The sequence below is a fragment of the Cherax quadricarinatus genome, chromosome 89 (genome assembly GCF_038502225.1).
Source record: "Cherax quadricarinatus isolate ZL_2023a chromosome 89, ASM3850222v1, whole genome shotgun sequence".
NCBI lineage: Eukaryota > Metazoa > Arthropoda > Malacostraca > Decapoda > Parastacidae > Cherax > Cherax quadricarinatus.
This window is the reverse complement of record NC_091380.1, coordinates 3771552-3793214: the sequence shown is the minus strand read 5'-3', so window position 1 is coordinate 3793214 and position 21663 is coordinate 3771552. Positions and strand designations below refer to the sequence as shown.

General features: G+C 37.1%; 1 protein-coding gene across 1 annotated transcript; it reads right to left on the bottom strand.

Moving 5' to 3' along the window:
- Positions 1–317: 317 nt before the first annotated feature.
- On the bottom strand, positions 318–21399 carry Usp12-46 (Ubiquitin-specific protease 12/46). The gene is made up of 9 exons (XM_053788728.2): positions 21241–21399; positions 19562–19642; positions 18191–18407; positions 16080–16160; positions 14319–14500; positions 13995–14150; positions 9874–10011; positions 8078–8221; positions 318–1934 (listed from the first exon to the last, which is right to left on the bottom strand). The coding sequence occupies exons 1-9, from the start codon at positions 21241–21243 to the stop codon at positions 1827–1829; spliced, it is 1110 nt and encodes a 369-aa protein (XP_053644703.2). The 5' UTR covers positions 21244–21399; the 3' UTR covers positions 318–1826.
- Positions 21400–21663: the final 264 nt, after the last annotated feature.

Sequence of the window (21663 nt, the reverse complement as noted above, 5' to 3'; positions counted from 1 at the left end):
TTGCCTTGGTTATTCAGAATGTCTAAAAAACCAAGTGTAAACAAAGATATTAACAAACGATAAAATATATACACGCATGAGTAAAGGACTCGACACAAAGTATCATACCAAATTAAAATAACCAACATTAATAAAAAACTTTAAATTATTGGTGTCAAAGTTATGAAAGGGAACTTTCAATGTATTGCTATGTATAAAAAACCTTTTACAAAGATAACTGGTTTATTTAATAGCTGATTACCAAAATGTTTAAAATTTTCAGATAAAATGCAACAACGTGTCTATTATAACATACATTGAGGTAAAATAAAACAACATTTGTTCAACTTTTTTTTTACTCTTCAACAGCATTATACAATAATGTGTGTTGCATTAACAGTGGGAAATATACATTAGAAAACAGTACAACTGCCTCCAAAAAGGTTTAATGACTGAGGGATAAACCATGACCCTCTCCCAGTCTGTAAAATAATAATTATGATATCACAGAGGTAAGACTGGCAAGAGTCATGATTGTCCTTTCAAGCTCTCAAGAGGTAAAGTTATGTCTCACTATTAGAAAAGTCACAGGGAGCTGCGTCAATAAATTATACTGAGCAAACTTTATGTGTGCACGTGATGTGTATTATTTAATAAATTATGTCTGCAACAGTACACCGATATGCTACCTCCATTTTCAAGGACCTAGCTGACCATAACTCTGCTCACTGGCAATACAAAATTTAGATAAATTACCCTTTAGTTCATGTATCAAGCCATGAAAAAAAGCACTTTATCAAAATCTAACATGGTACGAAGTTTAAAATTCTGGTGGACCAGATTTAGCACAATAAAGAAAACTACACTGGAGTACTGGATGGATCCTGTGTGCATCTGAGGTTTGTACAAGTTGCATCCTCCTTATTGTCCAAGGTTTTAGCAAGTCTTTATATGGTCCAACTTAGTATGATGAAACTGAATGTTCTTGGATTTTTAAATTGGGGTAATGTAAGAACCAAAGACACCTAAAATTTGGATGGTGCATGAGAAAACGTGTAATTGCCTGTGTTATTCTGTATTACCACAGATGAATACAATACAATCTCCATGGGGAAGTGGAACAGAATTCTTCCTCCGTAAGCCATGCGTGTTGTAAGAGGCAACTAAAATGCCGGGAGCAAGGGGCTAGTAACCTCTTCTCCTGTATATATTACTAAATGTAAAAGGAGAAACTTTCGTTTTTCCTTTTGGGCCACCCCGCCTCGGTGGGATACGGCCGGTGTGTTGAAAGAAGAAGAAAGAATACAATACAAATGATGTAATATCCAAGTCATAATTTTAAATCAATAGTTAATTGGTTTATAACTAAGAATATTTACAGGATACTGGGAAGGTGAAGAATTATAAACTGTGAAGGTTTACAAATCAAAAGACAATTAAGTAATAAAACTGATTGAAGAAAGGTGAAAGTTATTTTGATCAATAACACAAGAATTCTCCAGCCCTTACATCTACTATAGACTGTGAAAAATCTCAGATAAACTCTTATTTACATGTGCATTATAATCAATACATTACAATAACATTTGTGAAATAACTATTTGGATCAGATTTAAGTGTACACTGGTGCATTCAATACTTGATAAACCTGAACTAGATGAATACATTTATTACATGCCTACTCTGAACCCCTTCTGGATAAAATTCTCAATTCATTCCCCTCTTAAAAAATAAAAAAAAGTTTCTATGAATGTTCACGTCTCCACGACTAATGCTGCTTTTAAACTCCCACAAAACCAGTTGGACACGACAGACGGATTCCACTTTCTTTGGTGATTATTTGAAAGTTACGTTGGGTCTCTAGCTTGATAAAAGAGAATATACCCTGTTTCTGAAGACTTCTGAATCTCTGATGTCAAGCCAAAAAATTCTTCCATTACTGATGGGTCAATTTTCTGAGACACAAAAAGAGTAACTAATTAGAAAATTCTTCTTTATGCAGTACTGTATTAAGCATAAAAAAAATTGTGACAATTATTTCTTATGACTTAACAGAAATGCAGAATGTTACAAAATAATCTTACAAAAAGATCAAGAAATGTACTTCAGATGCTTAAAATAGTTTACATTCTTAATAAAGGTGTGGATGAGATCTGCAAAAAAGGATTCAACACAGTGAAAAATGACAGTGCCAGAAGACTGGAATAAAAAGAACCTATGATTATACAAGACCACAGTACTGTATACAAGTAAAGGGGAATGTTGTGCATGTAATCTTTATTCTACATTTTTTTTTTTTCCAACAAGTCGGCCGTTTCCCACCGAGGCAGGGTGACCCAAAAACAAAAAGAAAGAAAATCCCCCCCAAAAAAATACTTTCATCATCATTCAACACTTTCACCACACTCGTACATTATCACTGTTTTTGCAGAGGTGCTCAGAATGCAACAGTCTAGAAGTATACACATATAAAGATACACAACATATCCCTCCAAACTGCCAATATCCCAAACCCCTCCTTTAAAGTGCAGGCATTGTACTTCCCATTTCCAGGACTCAAGTCCGACTATATGAAAATAACCGGTTTCCCTGAATCCCTTCACTAAATATTACCCTGCTCACACTCCAACAGATCGTCAGGTCCCAAGTATCATTCGTCTCCGTTCATTCCTATCTAACACGCTCACGCACGCTTGCTGGAAGTCCAAGCCCCTCGCCCACAAAACCACCTTTACCCCCTCTCTCCAACCCTTTCGAGGACGACCCCTACCCCGCCTTCCTTCCCCTATAGATTTATATGCTTTCCATGTCATTCTACTTTGATCCATTCTCTCTAAATGACCAAACCACCTCAACAACCCCTCTTCTGCCCTCTGACTAATACTTTTATTAACTCCACACCTTCTCCTAATTTCCACACTCCGAATTTTCTGCATAATATTTACACCACACATTGCCCTTAAACAGGACATCTCCACTGCCTCCAACCATCTCCTCGCTGCTGTATTTACCACCCAAGCTTCACACCCATATAAGAGTGTTGGTACTACTATACTTTCATACATTCCCTTCTTTGCCTCCATAGATAACATTTTTTGACTCCACATATACCTCAACGCACCACTCACCTTTTTTCCCTCATCAATTCTATGATTAACCTCATCCTTCATAAATCCATCCGCTGACACGTCAACTCCCAAGTATCTGAAAACATTCACTTCTTCCATACTCCTCCTCCCCAATTTGATATCCAATTTTTCTTTATCTAAATCATTTGACACCCTCATCACCTTACTCTTTTCTATGTTCACTTTCAACTTTCTACCTTTACACACATTCCCAAACTCATCCACTAACCTTTGCAATTTTTCTTTACAATCTCCCATAAGCACAGTATCATCAGCAAAAAGTAACTGTGTCAATTCCCATTTTGAATTTGATTCCCCAAAATTTAATCCCACCCCTCTCCCGAACACCCTAGCATTTACTTCCTTTACAACCCCATCTATAAATATATTAAACAACCATGGTGACATTACACATCCCTGTCTAAGACCTACTTTTACCGGGAAGTAGTCTCCCTCTCTTCTACACACCCTAACCTGAGCCTCACTATCTTCATAAAAACTCTTTACAGCATTTAATAACTTACCACCTATTCCATATACTTGCAACATCTGCCACATTGCTCCTCTATCCACTCTATCATATGCCTTTTCTAAATCCATAAATGCAATACAAACTTCCCTACCTTTATCTAAATACTGTTCACATATATGCTTCAATGTAAACACTTGATCTACACATCCCCTACCCACTCTGAAACCTCCTTGCTCATCCGCAATCCTACATTCTGTCTTACCTCTAATTCTTTCAATTATAACCCTACCGTACACTTTTCCTGGTATACTCAGTAAGCTTATTCCTCTATAATTTTTACAGTCTCTTTTGTCCCCTTTCCCTTTATATAAAGGGACTATACATGCTCTCCGCCAATCCCTAGGTACCTTCCCCTCTTTCATACATTTATTAAACAAAAGTACCAACCACTCCAACACTATATCCCCCCCTGCTTTTAACATTTCTGTCATGATCCCATCAGTTCCAGCTGCTTTACCCCCTTTCATTTTACGTAATGCCTCACGTACCTCCCCCACACTTACATTCTGCTCTTCTTCACTCCTAAAAGATGGTATACCTCCCTGACCAGTGCATGAAATTACTGCCTCTGTTTCTTCCTTAACATTTAAAAGTTCCTCAAAATATTCTCACCATCTACCTATTACCTCCCTCTCCCCATCTACTAACTCCCCTACTCTGTTTTTAACTGACAAATCCATATTTTCCCTAGGCTTTCTTAACTTGTTTAACTCACTCCAAAATTTTTTCTTCTTTTCATCAAAATTTCTTGACAGTGCCTCTCCCACTCTATCATCTGCTCTCCTTTTGCACTCTCTCACCACTCTCTTTACCTTTCTTTTACTCTCCATATACTCTGCTCTTCTTATAACACTTCTGCTTTGTAAAAACCTCTCGTAAGCTACCTTTTTCTCTTTTATCACACCCTTTACTTCATCATTCCACCAATCACTCCTCTTTCCTCCTGCCCCCACCCTTCTATAACCACAAACTTCTGCCCCACATTCTAATACTGCATTTTTAAAACTATTCCAATCCTCTTCAACCCCCCCACTACTCATCTTTGCACTAGCCCACCTTTCTGCCAATAGTCGCTTATATCTCACCCGAACTTCCTCCTCCCTTTGTTTATACACTTTCACCTCCCTCTTACTTGTTGTTGCCACCTTCCTCTTTTCCCATCTACCTCTTACTCTAACTGTAGCTACAACTAAATAATGATCCGATATATCAGTTGCCCCTCTATAAACATGTACATCCTGGAGCCTACCCATCAACCTTTTATCCACCAATACATAATCTAATAAACTACTTTCATTACGTGCTACATCATACCTTGTATATTTATTTATCCTCTTTTTCATAAAATATGTATTACTTATTACCAAATTTCTTTCTACACATAGCTCAATTAAAGGCTCCCCATTTACATTTACCCCTGGCACCCCAAATTTACCTACTACTCCCTCCATAACATTTTTACCCACTTTAGCATTGAAATCCCCAACCACCATTACTCTCACACTTGATTCAAAACTCCCCACGCATTCACTCAACATTTCCCAAAATCTCTCTCTCTCCTCTACACTTCTCTCTTCTCCAGGTGCATACACGCTTATTATAACCCACTTTTCACATCCAATCTTTATTTTACTCCACATAATCCTTGAATTAATACATTTATAGTCCCTCTTTTCCTGCCATAGCTTATCCTTCAACATTATTGCTACTCCTTCTTTAGCTCTAACTCTATTTGAAACCCCTGACCTAATCCCATTTATTCCTCTCCACTGAAACTCTCCCACCCCATTCAGCTTTGTTTCACTTAAAGCCAGGACATCCAGCTTCTTCTCATTCATAACATCCACAATCATCTCTTTCTTATCATCTGCACAACATCCACGCACATTCAGACTTCCCACTTTGACAATTTTCTTCTTCTTATTCTTTTTAGTAATCTTTACAGGAAAAGGGGTTACTAGCCCATTGTTCCCGGCATTTTAGTTGACTTTTACAACACGCATGGCTTACGGAGGAAAGATTCTTATTCCACTTCCCCATGGATATAAAAGGAAAATTAATAAGACCAAGAACTATTAAGATAAAATCAAAGAAAACTCAGATGAGTGTGTATAAATAAATGTGTACATGTATGTGTAGTGTGACCTAAGTGTAAGTAGAAGTAGCAAGACGTACCTGTAATCTTGCATATTTATGAGACAGACAAAAGACATCAGCAATCCTACCATCATGTAAAACAATCACAGGCTTTCGTTTTACACTCACTTGGCAGGACGGTAGTACCTCCCTGGGTGGTTGCTGTCTACCAACCTACATTTTATAAGAACATAAGAAAGAAGGAACACTGCAACAGGCCTACTGACCCATGCGAAGCCGGTCCATTCCACCCCCCTGGCCTATAACAATGACCACCTAGTCAGGTCACTTCCACTTAAGGAAGCAGCACAGCACCAGACCTGGTAGCCCAAGCTATTCAGGTCTAACTCTCACCCACCCACACCCACTCATGTATTTATCCAACCTATTTTTAAAACTACACAATGTCTTAACGTTGGTGCATAGCAACAAACTTTTCTGTACTGAGAAAAGTGCTGGGGATTAATGAGGCAGATTTTATGTAAGAAGTAATGTGCATAAGGTACTTTCATTTAAAATGTAACTAAAAAGATAGATATCCATCAGGTTTATGGAACTGTAGAATGCATGATAAAGTGATTTAAGAAACTTTTGGGTTTTGAGTTTGCATGCAGATAAACAGTTGTTAAATAATGTATGAAATTTTCTAAAGGAAGTAGAGTATCACACAATAATAGTGTACAAAGTTTCATGTAGGCTCAGGAGTATGCAAAAGTTTGTCCCAAAATTCATAAAATATTTATATTGTCAGTAATGAAGAAAACGTGCAGACAGAAAAAAAGCATTAGTAATTTGTAAAATTTATTAGTAATTTGTAAAACGCCCCCGCGGCCCGGTTTGACCAGGCCTCCTTTATCCCAGGATGCGACCCACACCCGTGTGAAAATTTAAAGGTGGTGATTAAAGTTTAAATCTAGATTTCAAGGCATCCTTAGAAATGGTTCTAGTTCATCCAGCAAAGCATGTAAACTACGTAACTTACCTGTGACACAACTGAAATTTCTGTTGGTACAGCCCAACATTAAGTTTTGAGATTTTATGTGGTGTTAGAATCAGTGTGGTAATACATATTAAGAAATCAACTAAACGAGCTATCAAGACAAGATTTTCAAGTTAGGAAGCACAATGTGCAGACTGAAAGTGGGGTAAAGATGTATTTTCATTAGCCAACACTGGGAAGAGTGCTGAATATGACTGCAGCTAAACAAATTAACGATAATGGAGAGAGAGATTTAATTTTTTTTAACACATCGACCGTTTCCCACCGAAGCAGGGTAACCCAAAAAAAGAAACACCTTCACCATCATTCAACACTACAGTATATTTGGGTGGATAGAAAAGTGTTAGGTTCTGCTAATTAGTTTAAATATTTAAATATTTATATGGGTGTGAAGCTTGGGTTGTGAATGCAGCAGCGAGGAGGCGGTTGGAGACAGTGGAGATGTCCTGTCTAAGGGCAATGTGTGGTGTAAATATTATGCAGAAAATTCGGAGTGTGGAAATTAGGAGAAGGTGTGGAGTTAATAAAAGTATTAGAAAGAGGGCTGAAGAGGGGTTGTTGAGGTGGTTTGGTCATTTAGAGAGAATGGATCAAAGTAGAATGATATGGAGTGTATAAATCTGTAGGGAAAGGAAGGCGGGGTAGGGGTCGTCCTCAAAAAGGTTGGAGGGAGGGGGTAAAGGAGGTTTTGTGGGAAAGGGGCTTTGGACTTCCAGCAAGCGTGCGTGAGCGTGTTAGATAGGAGTGAATGGAGACGAATGGTATTTAGGACCTGACGATCTGTTGGAGTGTGAGCAGGGTAATATTTAGTGAAAGGATTCATGGAAACCGGTTATTTTTATATAGCCGGACTTGAGTCCTGGAAATGGGAAGTACAATGCCTGCACTCTAAAGGAAGGGTTCGGGATATTGGCAGTTTGGAGGGATATGTTGTGTATCTTTATAGGTATATGCTTCTAAGTTGTTGTATTCTGAGCACCTCTGCAAAAACAGTGATTATCTGTGAGTGAGGTGACAGTGTTGAATGATGATGAAAGTATTTTCTTTTTGGGGATTTTCTTTCTTTTTTGGGTCACCCTGCCTCGGTGGGAGACGGCCGACTTGTTGAAAAAAAAAAAAAATTGTAATGTATTATTGGCAAAGGGAAATTTGAATAATTAAAGCTTAAAAATTGGCTGTTGAAATGAAAGCCCTATTTAACAAGAAAAAATAGGAAGGTAACATATTTACATAAACATGTTAAAACTATAAAAAAGTATCAGAGAGGAATACCAAATTTATTTGTCATGTCCAAATACTCACATCAACAGCATCATCATCGAAGAGTAGCCAGAATCTGTGTGACTTGACAATTGCTATGTAGTGGCCTCTGTTGATACCTGTGCCACAGTGAACCACCACAGCTGCTAGGTCATACAAACGGTCAGGGTTCACAGCATCTAAACTCTGGAATTAAAAATGTGTAATGTATAGTAGGCATCCTAAATATGCAAGCACAAACTCATCACATAGGTAATAAAATATTACTTTAAAAGTAAAATACCGACATATATACGTATTCATCACTTGGCCAACCTAGTCAAGTGTAGCATTACCCTTCCTCTTGATGCACTCCTTAATGTCGCCTAGGCACTGATAAGCCCAAAGAATGGAGGATATTAGTCAGGACCCTCCCATACCTGGTTCATAGCACTTGAGAATTTGGGGATAATTCATGCCACACATCTTACACTTAATAAGGTTCCAAATGTTTTCTCCATCGGAATTAAACTTCGTGACTTACCAGGTCAGTCATTAAAGACTGAAACTTGACAATCATTTAGCCAATCTTCTAAGTCATTGGCAGTTGCCCTGGCACTTCTCAAAACTGTCATGCAAATATAATGTAGTCCGCTAAAGGCGTACTAATGAGTGTACGCTGTATAGTGTTCAGAAATCTAAGATGGCCAAGTTTAAAGCATTTTATATCTTAAAGGAGAGAGAAAGACACAATTTTCTATATAAAGCTAAACTACCTTGACAAGTTCTAAACATTTATTACAGAGAACTTATTGTAATGAACAGTGTAGAAATTAGATGACAATGTAGGGTTACCAAAGGAATAATTCAGAAGGCTGAGGAGGGGTTAAGGTGGTTTGGGTAGGTGGAGAGGACAGAGAATAAGATGACCAAGTAAATATAATTTTGGGGTGAACAGAAGAGGTAGGGGTTATCCCAGGAAGAGTTAGAGGGAGGGTGATAAAGGAGGTTTTGAGTGTTAGGGGCTCAAACATGCAACAGGCTTGTGAGTGTTAGACTGGAGTGAATGAAGAATGGTAGTTATACCTTGGCATGCTGTTGGTATGAGAGAATGGTAACACTTATGAAAGATTCAGGAAAGCCAGTTAACTGGACTTTGCATCCTGGAGGTGGGAAGTATAGTGCCTGTATTCTGGAGGAGGGGTGGGGATGTTGCAGTTCAGAGGGTCATTTGAATTGTGATGTCTGCACACTTCCAACAAAACAGCTACTTGAGAAAGCGTTGGCAAACAAGTTTCTTTTTCTGGGTCATCCTGCCTCTGTGGGAGACGGCCAGTGTATTATATATATACTATATAAAAAAAAAATGCACCAGTTCTCATCTTTAAACAAAATACATTTATGTTTACATATACAGTGGACCCCCGGTTAACGATATTTTTTCACTTCAGAAGTATGTTCAGGTGCCAGTACTGACCGAATTTGTTCCCATAAGGAATATTGTGAAGTAGATTAGTCCATTTCAGACCCCCAAACATACACTTACAAACGCACTTACATAAATACACTTACATAATCGGTCGCATTCGGAGGTGATCGTTATGCGGGGGTCCACTGTATAACTAATATTTGTTATAACATTTGCATTCATGAGGTAGCATTAACTACCTTTGAAAGGGCTGACACTGTCCAACCCTTAATTAACCTAAGTGACCTGTTCTACACTTGGCAGATTAAACAATAACTATCTTCCAAAGTCTTGAAGATTTCTAGAAGATGTATTACAAATCAGCAACATTACCATAAATGCAAATGCTACAGAACAAAATAAAAAAAAAATACGGTAGAGTATCACTTACTGTGTCCAAGACTCGCAGTTCTAATGGAAAAACAACCCTGTGTGATAACTTCAGTGTGCGGTTATACTGACCCAAAAACTGAAATCTTTTAAGGTGGAGGACTAGTATAGTTGGTAGCTTCTTAACCCTTGTACGTTTCTGAAAAAAAAAAAAAAATTATATTTAAATGGAATTGATATCAGTTTTTCTGCGGCATTCATGGTTTTAAGAGGACACTTTTGTCTCCTATGAACTGTTGATAATAAAACTTAAGGGCTTTAAAATACAAAATTTAAGAGTCCCAAAATGACGCCGATTATGCAGAGGGTAACTCCTTAATTATACCACTCACTAGTGTTCTGGTCCTGGGCACTGGCAGGTGCATACTCATCAATAATTACACCTGTCATTAAAACTGGTACCCACAAGGAATGCACCATCACAACATAACCACAAACATAGAATACTGGTTAATAAACACAGGCGAATTTCCTTAAGACACACTTGTTAATATAAATGTACAGTTGTAAAAGCCCTAAAATATCAAAAACATGATATCTATTTATACATTATCTAAACCTATAAAGATGATTCAGTGCAAGGAGCAGTGGATTTTGACCTTATTTAGCTGTGGACTGGTCTCAGGCCACTCATGCTACTGGTGTTTGCTTAGCTGCACTATGTAAAGGAGGGTCATTGAGCTAAAACACTATTGTACTGTGGCTGATTGTGGCTTAACAATAAAAACAATCTCATGCTGGTTGGGTGTTCACACAAGCAAAGAACTTTACTTGTGCTGAGAAATGTGTGCATGTGGAAGTTATGAAAGATGTGAATACAGCATTCATGATAAACATTCACATTATATTTATGTGGAAGTACTCAACTCATAGGTGGTCATACAACACTTAAGCAAAATAGAAGGCAATTGGGACTGATTTAAGCAAGGGGTGGACAATACACACGTAACCCACATTTAGACGATAAACTTACAACAACTTTTCTGTCTGACTTGGACCATTACGACTTTAACCAAACAAACATGCAAGTAATTCATTACCACTAACTTGTTGAGCTACGAAAACTTTGCAGCCCAGTCCCTGGATCTATTATGTGCCTTTCATCTTTTGACTACCACCCACAGCATGGGTATGGGGTGCATAATAAAGATATTAAACCAAAAACTTGGACCATTAACTAGTCACTAACCCAAGTCGGACTAAAACTTCTAAGTTTCAGTATCCTACATGTGGTTATCTGTTTACTGTTCCAGTCACGGTATTATGTTTTTTTTTTTTATTCTTTAAGGATTAGACAAATCCAATTCTTTAGAGCAATAGCCCTTCACTAACATCAAGAAACCACATTTAAGCAGAAATACTGTTAAGTGGAATAGATAGTAGACTAAAAAAAAAAAAAAAAATGGAGGTGGGTATAGCTTCAGAGAAGAGTTACTTCTGTACAACAAAATCTTGCAATGCTTAGGCCTAGCATTAAATATTTAGTATAGCTGCACTATAAACCAATAAAACATAATTCCAACATGAGAATTTTCAATGTCTTGCAAATCACATCTGTCGCATTTAGCAAATGTACATCACACATGCTTTAACCCTTTGAGGGTCCAGATGCCTGATCTGAAACTTGTCCACAGGGTCTTAAAAAAAAATAAGTTATTTTTCCTTAGGAAATGGAAGAGAACCTTTTTCTGAAGGTAATAAAACAAAAAGTACAAAATTTGAAGGAAAACTGATGAAATTACGTTCTCAGGAATTTTGCTGCTTCAGCAATATTTGTGCATCGGCGATTATGCCCAATTTGACTCTCATTTTAGGCCAATTACATTATTCCAGTTGACCAAATTCTTAGTTATTTCACTAGTATTACTTCCATTTTATTGACCGAGCACAAGAAATCACCCAATCAACTATTTCAACTACCCAACAAAGTTATAGGATATCAGTAATTTGGCCAATTTCACACAAAGTTCAAAATATACCAATTTCAAAATAAGGTCCAGAATAAACAATACAGGCATTCCTGGTACTAAAATAACATTTCCTCTGTTTATTATTTAAGTTTCCAGGCTTAACAAATGAATTCCACTTTAATTTTTTATTCACATAATGAATTTTTATTCACACCATAAAACAGAAGATTTACCATTATGCAATATTGTAATAATTGTATAACTAATATCTGTGTATTTGTTAACAAACATAAGACCCACCAGCTGATGTGTATTGGACATGTGATATGATCGGTTTACCCTTAAACACTGACAAAAATTAAACATTGCCAATACTTTGAGCTCAGTTTCAAGCCATTTTCAGTACTAAAACCAATCACAATCATCTCTATTTCTGTAGTATATCTTTAATTCTATCAAATGAGACCAAGAAACCACAAATACAACTGTAAAAAACATACGAAAATACACTGCAAAGTTGCCGTTTTAATCCAAAAACATGGTTTCAGTTTTTTCTCATTATGCACTGCATGCTGCAGGATTTGTTTTATGTGGTGCACATTTACCGCATAGATGCATTCTCTCATATCTAGGCCCAAATATACCACTCACAGCTTATCTGAGTGAGCTGAGCTCATGGTGTAGAACTACGGCTTGGACCCAGGCTTCAAAGCTGTAGTAAATCTTCTATTTTTTGGTATGAATAAAAATTCATTATGTGAATAAAAAATCAAAATGGAATTTATTTGTAAAGCCTCAAAACATAACTACGGGTTTACGGACCCCTTGAAGGGTTAAAAATCATATTGAAATAGGACAGTAAAATAAGGGATTTGCATAAACCAAATCAGTGTCGAGTAAGAGGGAACCTATAATACTACACACTTTAACACTACAACATTTCTTTCTTGTTTAGTTATTGAACTACTGACAATACACACAGGTTGATTATACTTCTAGGTGTCCCACTGTGCTACTCTTGGAAGGTATAGTATTGTACTATAACAGTAAAAAAGTTCATTCTGCAGTGAAACCACATCACATTGATAATCTGAGCATACAACTGTAGAATAATCCACATTTTACATATTCATATATAACCATGTGACTGATACTCCCTTAAAATAAGTATGGCTTGATTAATCGGTCTGGTGCCACATTGGGAAAGGACAAAGTTTTTTAGGTAAAGGAACTCTGTACTCGCATACATGTCTCTAGGAGGGACCTGCCATATTTCTGCTCTTTCAACATTTTTTTTTTTTCCAACAAGTCGGCCGTCTCCCACCGAGGCAGGGTGACCCAAAAAAGAAAGAAAATCCCCAAAAAGAAAATACTTTCATCATCATTCAACACTTTCACCACACTCGCACATTATCACCGTTTTTGCAGAGGTGCTCAGAATACAACAGTTTAGAAGCATACACATAAAGATACACAACATATCCCTCCAAACTGCCAATATCCCAAACCCCTCCTTTAAAGTGCAGGCAACATTGTACTTCCCATTTTCAGGACTCAAGTCCGACTATATGAAAATAACCGGTTCCCCTGAATCCCTTCACTAAATATTACCCTGCTCACACTCCAAAAGATCGTCAGGTCCCAAGTACCATTCGTCTCCATTCACTCCTATCTAACACGCTCACGCACGCTTCCAGATAATAAGGTTTTTTTTTTTTTAACATACTGGCTGTCTTCCACCAAGGCAGGGTGACCCAAAAAAACAAACACTTTCACCATCATTCACAACATCACTGTCTTGCCAGAGACATGCAGATCCAAACAATTCAGATGATCCTCCAAAGAGCAACTATCCCCAGCCCTCCTTTAGAATGCAGGCACTGTACTTCCTACCTCCACGACTCAAGTTCCGCTAACCAATTTCCCTGAATCCCTTCACAAATGTTACACTGCTCATACTCCAACAGCTTGTCAAGTCCCAAAGAGATGTATGTATATACATCAGCACTATCACTTTCCCTGTCATTTGGTAAAATATAATATAACAAATGTTCTTTACCTACAAAGTATCATGATTTATTTGACAAACATCTTGCGGCACATCTCAAATGGTCCAGACCTGCTTCAGTTAGTTTTACGCATTTTATTTATACTACATACCAGCTGCAAAACAATGTGGTGTAAATAATACAACAAAAATAATATGCATTACCTGGTGTTCCTGAAGGGAGCAGCAATTCTCACACTGCACTTTGTTCTCTGCACTAATGGTCTCAGTGGAGAAAAAACACCGCAAACAATATGTGATGCTTGTATTCTGATGTACCTCCACTGACAGGTTGTTTAATACTTCATCTGTGCTCCGCACCTGCAACATTTTTTTTTTAAATCTTATGAATCATTTGTGATACAGTACTGCACTTGCAATCCTAATAAAATTTAGTCGTAAAATTATTAAATTTCTGCAGCTTAGTAGTAAGTGAATATGCAGAAGTTAGATTCCTTAACATGCACAAGTCTCAGGTATTGTACTCACAGCTTCACAATTAAGACACTTAAGCTCCCTGGTGACGACTGCCTGAAATATCTCATGCACCCATGTATTATCTTGTTGCTGGTTGTTCCCTCCACCTCCCCCACTGTCCTGCTGTCCTCCCAAGCCTGCTTGTTGCTCACTCTCCCCACTCTGTTGTCTACTTCGACCTGCCAGCTGCTTTTCTGCAACAAAAATAAAGGAAATAAGGATTTTTTTTTAAAAATTGGCACATGCATTTCTTATAAGTGTAAGATAAAGCTCAATCGACTCAAATTAATAAATACCTGTAAAACAAATAATTTTTTTTTCCAAACACACTGCCAATCTCCCACAGAGGTAGGGTATCCTTAAAAACACTTTCACCATCATCCACACTATCACTGTCTTGCCAGAGGCATGCAGATATGATAGTTCAGATGTCCTTCCAAACAGCAAATATTCCCACCCTTCCTTTAGTGCAGGCATTGTACTTCCCACAGCCACCTCAACAAAATTCATTTTAAATTTTTTCAACACTGACCATTTGTCACCAAGGCAGGGGTGACCCAAAGGAGGAAACACATTCACCATCATTCATTCAATAGCAGTCTTGCCAGGAATGTGTAGACATCACAATTTATCTTCAGTCCCACCCATCACTGAGTGCAGGTACTGTATATCCCACTTTCAAGTAAGTAAGTAAGTAAGTTTATTCAGGTATACACAAATACAGTTACATAGAATTATCATACATAGCAGCTATCCGCTTTCAATGAATACCTTATTCTGACAATGTCAAAACCCAAAAAACTCATGACAAAATCACAGTTCATGTAAAAATAAAATAATTTAACAAAACAAAGAATCTTAATATTTGCACACTACATGTCTGAGAGAATGGCTTATTCAACAGGGTTTTAATCATGTAGGGTTAACAAATACAGTTCTGTACTTGAAGGGAAACAAAATTCTACAGCTTGCCACTACTTATTTCACCTTCTAAACTAAATTCTCTAGCAAAAGTTCTTGAGAAGGCTCAAGGCTGCAGTATTATTCGTGATTATCACTGAAACATTTTAAGTTGACAGAGATACGTAGAGTAATTTTTTTTTTTTAACAAGTCCACCATCTCCCACTGAGGCAGGGTGACCCAAAAAGACAGAAATTCCCCAAGAAGAAAATACTTTCATCATCATTCAACACTTTCACCTCACTCACACTAATTCATAATCCTGTAACAAACAGCAGTCAACAAATACAGTTGTGCACAGAAATTTACGACAAAAATGAACAGAAACAAGTTCCAAATTCCCCAAAGCAGCTGGTTTAAAATTTTGGTATATACTATACAGCCTCTCCTCACCTAATGACAAAGTTCCATTCTTAAGACACGTCGTTTAACAAATTTGTCACTAAGTGAGGAACATACTATAATGGTAGTGGGTTTGTGTCAACCATCTCTGATATTGTTTTAATGTCACCTTTGCACCATTTATAACATTTCTAGTATATTTTTAAATGTTTATACAGTAGTGTACTGTATATTAAAATAAACAGAATAGAGGATATTAGATCTACTATACATTATTTAGGTATAAATACTGGTCAGAGAGCCCTTCGTAAGTCTGAGGCGTTGGTAAACAAGCACGTTCCTAAGTAAGGAGAGGCTGTATTCATTCAAGTGAGAGTTCAAGAATGCCTCAACTGGTGAACTTATACCATTCATTATCAAGAGTAAATAGGTAAGCATTAGAAAACTGTAGTAAAAACTTTTTGTCTTACCTATGATAGTTTCATTGATGCTGTCTATTAACTGAACAAAGAATTCGTGGGCATCTTGCTGCATGTAGTTATCAAACTTAACTGTAAAAGAATTTAAGAAAACAAAAGTATAGTGTGCTGAGAAAATATTTGACAAAAGTAAGAGATTCATTGAAAAATAAATTTTTTGATATATCCTCCAGTTCTTTCTTCTTCCCCTTTTCCTGTATGTATAAAAAAGTGGTTACTAGCCCCTTGCTCCAGGCATTTTAGTCGCCTCTTACAACACACATGGCTTACAGAGGAAGAATTCTGTTCCACCTCCCCATGAATAACCTCTAGTTAGGGAGAACTAAAAAATAAAAGCTAAATAAATGCAAATTATAAATAAGCTAACTTAACTATTTTTCCAAGTTTTAAAATTATAGAAATAAAAACAAGAAAGAAGGGGAAAGGGAGGTTTTGTGGGCGAGGGGCTTGGATTTCCAGCAGGCGTGCGTGAGCGTGTTCGATAGGAGTAAATGGAGATGAATGGTATTTAGAACTTGACGAGCTGTTGGAGTGTGAGCAGAGTAATATTTAGTGAAGGGATTCAGGAAACCAGGTATTTTTATATAGCCAGACTTGAGTCCTGGAAATGGGAAGTACAATGCCTGCACTCTAAAGGAGGGGTTCGGGATATTGGCGGTTTGGAGGGATATGTTGTGTACCTGTATAGGTATATGCTTCTAAGCTGTTGTGTTCTGAGCACCTCTGCAAAAACAGTGATAATGTGTGAGTGTGGTGAAAGTGTTGAATGATGATGAAAGTATTTTCTTTTTGGGGATTTTCTTTCATTTTGGGTCACCCTGCCTTGGTGGGAGACGGCCGACTTGTTAAAAAAATCTTAATTGGAGCACTGTCTCGCATGTTGGCTAAACAATAAGGAAATGCAGCTTCTCAGCTTTATTTTGGACATGTCAATCTCATTTTATGAAAACTTTTTTTTTTTTGTTAACACAACAGCATTTCCCACTAAGGTATGGCAACTCAAGAAACATTCATAGTCACTTATCCAATAGGTGTCTTGCCAGGAGTACGCAGATATCAAAATTCAAACCAAGAATAAAATGCCACAATACCGTGGCTGGAACAACATATAAAACCCGCACATAGGAGAAAAACTTATGATGTTTCAGTCCAACTCGGACCATTAGCAAGCCAGTGTCCCTGTTGCAGACAGTAATCAAAATATGATAAACAAGTTGATATTTGGTGAAGCATACAGTCCACCATACAGTCTCAGATACAGGGAGTGTGGAACCAGAAAGTATGAGAAAAGAACTTTCTTGAAGTGGGAACCAAGAATCATTAAAAACACTAAGAAACAGGAGTGAAAATAAAACCACAAACTTAAAGGACTGCACAGTATATAGCAAGGAAGAGATCGAAAAAAATTTGGTATGAAGAAAAATAAAGTGGCGGCAATAAATTAATAATTATTACTGTATTTTTCAGCAAAAAACACTTAACCCATATGGGTCATTCTCAGCTTGCAATAAATCCAAATGAAAGAAGTTATGTAGAAGGGAATGAAAGACTACCAATACTATTTTGTGAAAATTCACGTGGAGAATTTTACTTAATGACAATGGGACAGCAAAAATACTGCTAAGGATGTTGTGCTATAGTGTGATGAAACTAGTTTGCCCAAGATGTTACAGTATAGGTGGAGGTGAGAAGGGCAGTGCCCACACTCAGAGTAATCTGAATTGCTGATGTCACCACACTTCTGGAAAGATAGTGGTTGAATGAATGATGATCGAATTTTCTTTGAGTCGCCCTGCACTGGCAGGACAGAGTTAAAAGAAATAATAATAATAATATCATAAATAGTAATAATTACATAATAAATTAAAATAGAGACAAGAGGTACCCAATACGCAGAAGACAGCCAATGTAATAGCAACAGATAGGAAACATTAAACAAAAAGAGCTATCTTTAACATGCATATCCTACTCCCCGTCATTTCTCAAGACTCTTTTTTCATGATTTCCTCATATTATGTAAGACACTGAGTATACTAATAGCATCTGACACCAGGTTTTGCCTAAGTACTGTAACAAATTTTGCAACTGGTAGGAGAACTTACCATTTTCCTTTCTAAATCTGGCAATAAATTTTTTGGGTGCTATACTTCCAACCTTCTTCTTCTGTGTTGCAATATTGTAGAACAGATCTGCCAGACATGCAAGAAGAGTTTCTTTCGTGCGTTTATTCTTTGCTTTGTATTCCAGAATTTTTTCCCGGAAAGGCTTGCAAAAATATAGTGCTTGGAGTACAGAATTGATGTAACAAGTGTTGCCAAACTGAAAAGTTAGCAAGGTGTTAAACATACAGTGCTCAAAGCAACAAATTGAACAATTGAAAAAATGGTATGGTGATACCGATAAAATGTGGAAAAAGGCACTTGTGTACAGTTCAGGACATTTATTAAAGGAAATGTTTTGCCATGCGTGGCTTCATCCATCCTAAGAAGAAGCCGCTCGTGGCAAAACATTTCCTCAATAAATGTCTTGAACTGTAAGTAAGTGTCATTTCCACAAACTGAAGGTTGGTACCTTGACTCACAAAGCTGTAATAACATAATGGGTGGGACTTACTTGCCATTTAGGACTATTGATAATTTTCTGATCATATATATTCTCTTCAAAAGTGTTATTTTAATTGTTTATAATTTATGTTTTTGTATTGAGAATTTTCATTTTCAACTGTACTAAATTATTCTAATATTATATGTATGCCAAATCATATTTTTTTTTTCAAGTAGCATAAATGCATATTTTAGCTGACAATTGAGGTTTGTCAGAAAAATACTTGAAACTGCACTGAATCATCGAAGTATGAAATAAAATAACATTATACCACATTTATCATTAATTTTGAATATTTAGAGTAGCTATATATATAAACAGCAGTTATATCCTAAAACATATTACCAGATAATAAGTCTGCATAAAACTAATGTATACTTATGTATGCTTGCCATGCTCCATCTCCAAACATAATTCATCTTATGTGCAGCATTGTTTAAAACACTATTTACTTTATAGCCTCTGGCTCACAATATTCCTTCACTGCCATTATGCTAAGTAAATACTATACAATTTGTTCAAAACTCCACATGCATTTTTTTAACATCCATCTTCCACTGAGGCAGGGTGACCAGAAAAAGAAGAAACGTAAAGTTTTTCTTTTTTTTTTCACATTTAGTAATTTATACAGGAGAAGGTGTTACTAGCACCTTGGTCCCGGCATTTTAGTCGCCTCTGACAACACTCATGGCTTATGGAGGAAGGATTCTCCACTCCCCCACGCATTTTTCTCTAGCTATTTTCAGGCAAAACATACTTATAAAATTGTAATTATCAACCTAAGGATCTTTAAATCTTAGGCAAGTAACTTACAGCCTCAGGAGCATATTTATAGACCACAGACATTTCTCAAACACTTCAGTACTTACATTTACAAGGCCAATGTAATGTTCATTTGGAGGGAACTGGTCAGCCCCAATCTCCTTCTCCAGCTGAGAGGCATTAGCGCCCTGCAGAAAATAAAGCAATCCTGGTGTCAGGCAACCACGACAGATGTATGGAAGCACTTTACATCAAGTAAGACACTATATTATTTTAGACCCCTCAATGTGGTGACTATCATTATAAGAATGATTTTTACAAATGTTTGTAGCTCTGCCTAATTACTTGCTTAAAATACTTCATTATGTTAAGAATGTGTTTCCACTTGAAATTCCCACCAGTAAAAAAACATACCACGGGTGGGGTTTGAACCCGCAATCTGATCGCAGGTTCAAACCCCACCTGTTGTATAGTTTGTTTGCAATCGTGTCATTGTGATTTTGAGAGTCATTCCCACTTAGCCTCTACTTTCATCAGTTGCATCGGTTCCATTAAAACAGGAATTAAATTTAAGTATGTATTAACATTTAATACTATTAATTCTTAAAGATCCTAAGGAAGCCACTCATGGTGAAACATTTCCTCTAAATAAATGTCCTGAACTCTACGTGTCTTTTTCCCACAAAAATCAAATTGTTACGACATGAAGAGTGAGGGTAGAGCTGAAGGGTAGCATAGGAGAATTTGGATACACAAAAAAGGCCTAGAAACTAGGCTTCAAAAAGAGTTGACAAGAATACATCTGAATTTATATCTATAGTTAACAAAAATCAAATTATTAAGACGTAAAGATAGCGAGGTTGAGAGCTGGAGAATAAGCATATTTACGTACAGCTACATAATTACAATTATTATAAATAGTAAAAATAACCAAAGATAACCCAAAAAGAAAGGCCAAAGTAACTTATTTCTATTGGGGGTAGTGGAAGCAAATGTGGATACATAAATAGGCCTAGGAACTTAGCCTCAAAAAGTTTACAGGAATACACCTGGATTTATTTATCTAATTGATAAAAATCAAATTATTAGAACATCAAGGTAGTGAGGTTAGAGCTGGAGGAAGTGCAAGAGCATGTGGGAACAGAAGAAGGCCTAGGAACTAGGCCTCAGAAAAGGGCTTACATCAGCAGTTGCCAAAATATAATTATGGAGAGCACTAAACCCGTAGGATTATACAGCACATGTGGGGGGATGGAAGGTATTCAGGCATAATTTTGGGAACTGGAGCACAGATCCAGTTCCCTAGATCAAGAGCCCCTCACCATTAAGGAACCTTCCTTGGGGGTATTTATAGCCACTGTTGACAAAAATAAAATTATTAGGACGTTAAGATAGTGAGGTTAGGACTGACGTGTAGCACAAGAGATGCACAAAAAGGCCTAGGAACTCGGCCTCAAAAAAGTTTGCATGAATACATCTAGATTTACATCTCCAGTTGACAAAAATCCAATAATCATTAGGTTAATTATTAATATAATCAAAGGGAAGCGCTAAACCCGTAGGAATATTCAGCGCCTGTGGGGGATGTGGAAGGTATTCAGGCTTAATTTTGGGAACTGGAGCACAGATCCGGTTCCCTAGATCAAGAGCCCCTCAGAAGCATCAAGTAAGGTTCCTTGAGGTGATCATCAAGATAGTGAGGTAGAGGGAGGCCTCACCTCCCGGCCTCTACACTCCCTCTCACGCCGCCATTAACAACCATCCTCACACACTAACTTCCTCTCACCATTTTACAATATCCCAGGAGATCCAGATTGTACAAGTTAGTACGTCTTGAAGGTGGTGTAGGTGAATGTTATGAGTGAAGACCTGAGTGTGTGGATCAGCTGGAAGGTTTACCTACACAAGCAGCGTCATAACAACACTAACATCCACAACTACATAACAACAACACTTTTTTGGAAGTTATCCATAAAATCCCTTAAAGGGAATCTAAAGTAATAAATTTTGTGTGTTATTTAGTATGTGGAGTTAGAGAAAGTGGTGATTTTTCTTTTATTATTGTTATATGAGTGGAATGGGTTTGCTGTAGTATTAGTTATAATTGCTTCACATCAACAACTAAAAAACAATCATTTTTTTAAATTATCCCTAAAATCTCTTTGAGGGGATCTAAAATAATGAATTTATGTGTTACTTAGGCATGTAC